This window comes from Solanum pennellii, chromosome 10 (assembly GCF_001406875.1).
Source record: "Solanum pennellii chromosome 10, SPENNV200".
Lineage (NCBI taxonomy): Eukaryota > Viridiplantae > Streptophyta > Magnoliopsida > Solanales > Solanaceae > Solanum > Solanum pennellii.
The window spans coordinates 53819559-53825617 of record NC_028646.1 but is presented as its reverse complement, the minus strand read 5'-3'; the positions used below and the strand labels follow the sequence as shown (position 1 = coordinate 53825617).

General features: G+C 29.8%; 1 protein-coding gene across 1 annotated transcript; it reads right to left on the bottom strand.

Moving 5' to 3' along the window:
- Positions 1–216: 216 nt before the first annotated feature.
- Positions 217–1589, bottom strand: LOC107002024. The gene is made up of 2 exons (XM_015199954.1): positions 1006–1589; positions 217–919 (listed from the first exon to the last, which is right to left on the bottom strand). The coding sequence occupies exons 1-2, from the start codon at positions 1587–1589 to the stop codon at positions 217–219; spliced, it is 1287 nt and encodes a 428-aa protein (XP_015055440.1).
- Between the last annotated feature and the right edge of the window lie 4470 nt (positions 1590–6059).

Here is a 6059-nt window from a genome sequence, read left to right as displayed (position 1 = left end):
GATCCCAAATTTCATTTCTTAACAAAAACTTCATCACTACATCAAAATTCATTAGTGCTATATGAAATCAACAACCAATACATAAATACTTCGAATAATTGTACAATCAATATAGAAAGGAAATTATGGAAAAAGGATAAAGAAGCTAAAAGCTTCAATGAAAGCCCATAACTCATATCCACTTCCCAGAATGAGGTTATCGAACCTGTTTGTGTTTCATACTTGATCCGACTGCCTCAACTCTTTTCGGAGAGTCTGAGAGAAAGGCCGACAAGCATCCATACTAAGATCTATAGCAGCTGCCAATGCAACAAAAACTGCAGCATCCTCCGAGCACCTCACGTGCTGCGCCCCTACAATCACCTCCGGCTTACTACATTTTCCATCACCCTTCACTGTGGATGACATCACAAATCCACGGTACAAAATCTGTCCCAAATATCCAGATGATCCGAAATCCGACCAAGACCCAGAGACTGAAGAGAAATCAAAGCTGCTGTTTGCACTAGCCATTGTTGGGATAGAAACATTTGTGATATCTATGTTAAATTTCCCACCATTCTTGGTGCTGATGGTTGAATTGACCAATTTTATAGTATCATTGGCACCATCAGGGATGATTTCAAAGCAATAACCAAGTTCACCACTATTCTCTAGCCATGCTTGTAGGCGTCCCCATGGCTTCCATGTACCCTGATCTGGACGGAGGATGAGCCAAGATCCAGGGTTTGATCCTCTCACCCTATTTGAACCTTGTGATGGGACAAATGGGGTCACCATGGATGCTGCAGCAATTGGTGAGCCAGAGAGGTCATGGATTGTCACTAACCATCCCTTTCGCTCTTTTCTCCGTATTTCGTTACCAGTTGTCCAACAGTTAAAGCAGCCTATTGATGTGCTTCCTTTAGATAGCGAAGATCTACAAAACAATAAATAATGATAATAATTGAGATTTACATGGAGTTCAAGTTAAACTTAGTTAATTAGACATTAATTTAAACAAACCTTGATATTGAATTCCAATCACCAGGGTTCTTGAAACTGAAGTTGCAAGTGAAAACAGGTTGTTTCACATTACCATTAACTTGAAAAACCAGGGGACTACACTCCGGTTCTCCATCAAATTGGAAAATAAATCTTGGGTCAGGTTGAACTTTCACATTCAGATGCACTTTTGCTACACCAACCAAAACCCATCCATTCTTAATCACAACTCCTCTACTACCTTTACGTTCAAAACCCTTCAAATCAAATTCAACAAACACACTCCCCAAAATCCTCCCCCCAGTATAATATCCAAAACCAATGCCCATACTCTTCGTTGCACAAATTTCAATCTTCAAACAACATGTTTTTCCTCTAGCAGTTATTTTTTCAATGTCGGTTTTGTTCAAATTGAAAGAGGCATGGATTTTGTTCTCTAAAACAAGGTCTTGTTTAGGAAATGCGTTGATGGTTGAAACTTGTGTTGGAAAACCTTTAAGCTTAATGTTACAATCAAGAAACACACACGAAGGAAGATTCCGATTAGGTGGAAGCATTACCGCTAAGTTTGCGATAGTGATTCGAAGGAAAGGACAAGGATCCATTTGTTCACAAGATGAACATAGGAGAAGAAGTGATTTATAGAAATACAAAATAGCAAGCTGGCAATAGAGGGGATGGAATGCGTGGGGAATGAGGTGTGTGCCCGTTATTTTAGAAGGAATGTGTCAGCAAAAAAACATCATTTATCTGTCAATAAGTTAGTCACTTTTGGTGTGATATAGCTTGTCTTTTTCTAGACACTCTCTTTCATCCTAGGATTTTATTGGGTTCTATATAGAATGTTCACACATCTATATATATAGTTCATCTCTTTTCTTTATTTTATTTATCTTGTATATATTAATTATATTTATTAAAAAATAATAATTGACATGATTGTATTATCATATTAATCCTATAAATGAATGCTCCCTCTATTTCATTATCATATATTTCCTATAAATGAATACTCTCTCTATTTCATATTAAGTGTATTAGTGAACTAACCATTCGTACATCCTAATTAAGAAAAAATGTTAAGAAATATCCATTTCGTCCACTTTTAATTGTTATAATTTCCTTTTTACAGTCAGACAATAAGAATTTTGACTAATATTTTTGGATGAATTTTTCATCATATTGAGATGCAAAAAAAGGTACTTTTTATATAGTTTATGAATAGCTAATTTTTTTTTAAAATTTATCGAATTAATGTAATCTGATTTAGGTTTGCAAATTAGTCAAATTGAATTTCGTAAAGCGCAACGCTCCCTCATCCCAAATTAGTTGATCATTATACTATATTATCCTTGCAATTGTTTCTTTTTGTCAGTGTTCACATTTGTTTATAAAATTCTCAAAAAGTTTTTTAGAGGGTGAATTAGTAAAATTATCTTTTATTTATACTTTCTTAAATATGGTGAAAACTGAAAGGTGATCAATTAATATGGGACTATTTGTCCATTTATGAAATAATAAGTATAATTCTGCAAATAGTATAATTTATAGCTAGGAAATATAAAATTTCATTAATGAAAAGAGAAAGTATGGGAAAATATTCAAACATTTGTCTTGAAACTTGAAAAATTTAGTTATTTTGAAAAATGGAAAAAAAAGCCAAAAAATTAATTTATAATATAGATAAGAGGAAGTTTAATATTATTTCTTGAAAAAATGGTTTAAATAATAAATAATTGATGTCAATGACAAAATATAGAAAAGAAGTATTTTTCCCCTTATTATGACAAAAGTGAAAAATTTTGTTTGAACCAGAGGTCTTGGATTCAAGTCCTCGGTATGAAGAAAATTATGTTGAGAGTGTCATTCTCGAACTATGCCCTGCATTGCACGATCTATATTGAATCGAGGCTCCAATGAGGAATTCGAACACTGGATGAGAAACCCAAAAAAATAAAAATTATGTTTGAAATATTTGTGAAATCAAATTAAAGGGTCGTACCATTTTCAATGCTAGTAGTCTTTGTTACGCTCTAAGTTTTTCTCATTTTTTTCTTCTTTTTGGTACATGAACCTATTGTCAAGGAAGTACATGGTATATTCTTTTAGGAGTCGTTTTAGAGTGTATTCACAAAAATAATGTATGCATTAGCTTTTTATATCAACAATATTTTGTTTGGTACTTTTTTCATGTTATGTGTATATGATGTTTGCATTAGTTATACACTCTATTGCATATAAGGTGTTTGTTACTAATAATATGAATCTCTAGGTATTAGTAATGCAATATGTTTTAATGCACGCATTAGCCTTGTTAAAGACCTCATTGCCCCTCAAAATCTTTTTATATCTTGTCCATTATAATAATAAAATGTATCTTTGTAAATAAATATTTTTATTCAATGCATGTTTTGTTTTAATATACCAAACCAAATATATATAAAAATAACTTATGTATAGTTAATGCAAGCATTACTAATAAAATCATATTAATGCATGTAAGCATTAGTAATCCACTCTACCAAATGACCCCTTAAAGACATGAAAAGAACAACTCATGTACCATCATTAGCGGTGTTCTAATGAAAATGGATAAACTATACAAAAATCAATAAACCAAGTCAATGTGTGTGTGTGTGTGTGTGTGTGTATATATATATATATATATATATATATATATATAAAGTCCTTCCGTTTAAAGAATGAGATAGTTTAACTTGACAGGAAAAAAAGACGACTTTTCAATATTATGACCCTAAAATAAAGTTATATCAAATGTACCAAAATGTTCTTTAATGACATAGTTTTACTTGACATGAAGTTAAAAAAAAAAGACGACTTTGCAATATTATGACCCTAAATTAAATTTATATCAAATGTACCAAAATGTTCTTTAATCTTTTGAACATTAATATATCATGTGGGAAGCTGAAATTAAATTGTTGAAAAAAAAAAGGATCATTGATATTTTAAACAAACTAAATAGAAAAATAATTTAAATCATACTTTTCGTTATTTTTCCTTTGATGAAATAATAATTGGCATGATTACTTTATCCTATTATTCTGCAAATTGATATTCTCTCTATTTCATATTAAGTTAATTTGTGAGGCAATGCACACAAGTTAAGAAATATATTTAAGGAAAAAGTTTAAAGGGAAGTGCTAAATAGCCAAAAAAGTTGCCCAGAAAATTTAAAAAATTATAATATTTTTTTGTTGAAATATAATATATAATATTTTTAAATTTTAAAAGAAACTCATTTTTTCTATTTTTAGTTAAAGATATTAAATTTAAAAGGGTAGAAATGTCTTAAAAGGTAAAATAACTTAGAGAAAAAATCATCATGGCAAAATATTCTCGCGAAAAAGATTTTTCCTAATTTAAATCATATTTCTCGTTATTTGTTCATTTATGAAATCATAAGTACAATTTGTAAGTAGTATAATTTATCTCCTAGAAAATATAAGACTTCATTCAAGTAAATAACAATTATGGAAAAAGTTTCAAAAATATGTGTTGAACTTTGAACAATACAATTATTTTGAACAATGAAAAAGTCCTAAAAATTCACTCCGGGCCTATTTGGGAAGCCACCTGACAATAGAAATTGGTATAATTAGGGGGCATAGTAATTATACAATCTAGTAATCACATTGACCCATTTGTTTGCGAAAGTGTAATTACATTGTCACTATATATGTATGGTTTGGTTGCACAAGTGCAATCATAATATTATATATATTGATATTAAATAAAATATTTAACATATATATTGTCTACAAAAGTATATTAGTCAACAAACATATTTTTTAACTAATATTATAAATGAATTAATTAATTTGTATTATTCAAATTAGTATATTTTAATTAAATTAATAATAAAAACTAAAAGTATAAGGTTTCTATGAACATCAAAAGACATGCTTTGACAATAATATTAATATTATAAATATGACGTCATAAACTATAAAAATATTTGACAAAAACACAATTTTATCAAGTCTAACAAAAATTAATTGGCTTGCAGTATAAAATCTCAAGTCAAAACTACTAAAACAAATGTAATCAAAGCCAATTCACAACCCCCTCCATGAATTGAAGCAGCCCTGGAATCACTTCACTCCGGGCTACAAGCCTACTCATCATCAAACCAACTCCAAACCCATTCAAGAGAGTAATTGGCCCTGCCAATTACACCTAATTGTCAGTTGACCAAGTAATTACATTGCCAACCAAACATGTCAGACAATGTAAGTACACCCAATTACACCAAATCTAATTAGTAAAGTGACTTTCCAAAGAAATCCTTAATATGAAATAGAGGGAGCATTTAGTACTATTGTGACATGAAAATTGATTTAAACAATAAATAATTAGTGTTAAGGGTAAAACATAGAATAAGAAAAAAAGTTAATTTTCTTAATATGTGAAAAATGAAAAATTTATGTTTGAAATAATGGAGAAGTACAATCAAAGAGGGAATATCATCTACCCTTACTAGTAATCTTCATTACACCCTAAGTTTTTCTCATTATTATTTTTTTTGTACATGAACCTATTGTCAAGAAGACATATATATCATAAGTAGCAGATGTGTCAAAAATGAGCCCAATCTTAGGCAATCTACTTAGAGTTTTAAGGGTTGAACTCCAAATAATTTGAACTGAGTTCAATCTCAACCCATTCAAGTCTTAACTCATTTTTATGTGAATCCTCAATTGAGCTCAATTTAATCTCCAATCTCAACCCATTTTAGACTCTTTATTTGCATTGATGTAATGTATGTTCATATATTTAATGAGGTATGAATTATTATCTATTTTATCTATTTAGGATTTATCTATCCAGTTGTAACCTTTTTTTTTATTTGTAAACTTTCACGAGTTGAAATTTAAAATGTGGTTATAAGACATCGATAAGAATATATTAAAAAGTATAACTTACCTAAATCTCGTACTGTAAGGTGTAAATTACATCTTATCCCTACTCTTTTTCTAACTACAATAATACCTTAGAATTTATACATTCCAGATACATAAGTCACATTCGGATACATTAATTCTAAAAAAAAA

Excerpts from the sequence above, each read along its gene's own strand:
- LOC107002024 (XM_015199954.1), bottom strand. The coding sequence starts at position 1,589 with ATGGATCCTTGTCCTTTCCTTCGAATCACTATCGCAAACTTAGCGGTA. Across the intron at positions 920-1,005 it reads GATTGGAATTCAATATCAAG|ATCTTCGCTATCTAAAGGAA; the intron begins GTTTGTTTAAAT and ends ATTGTTTTGTAG.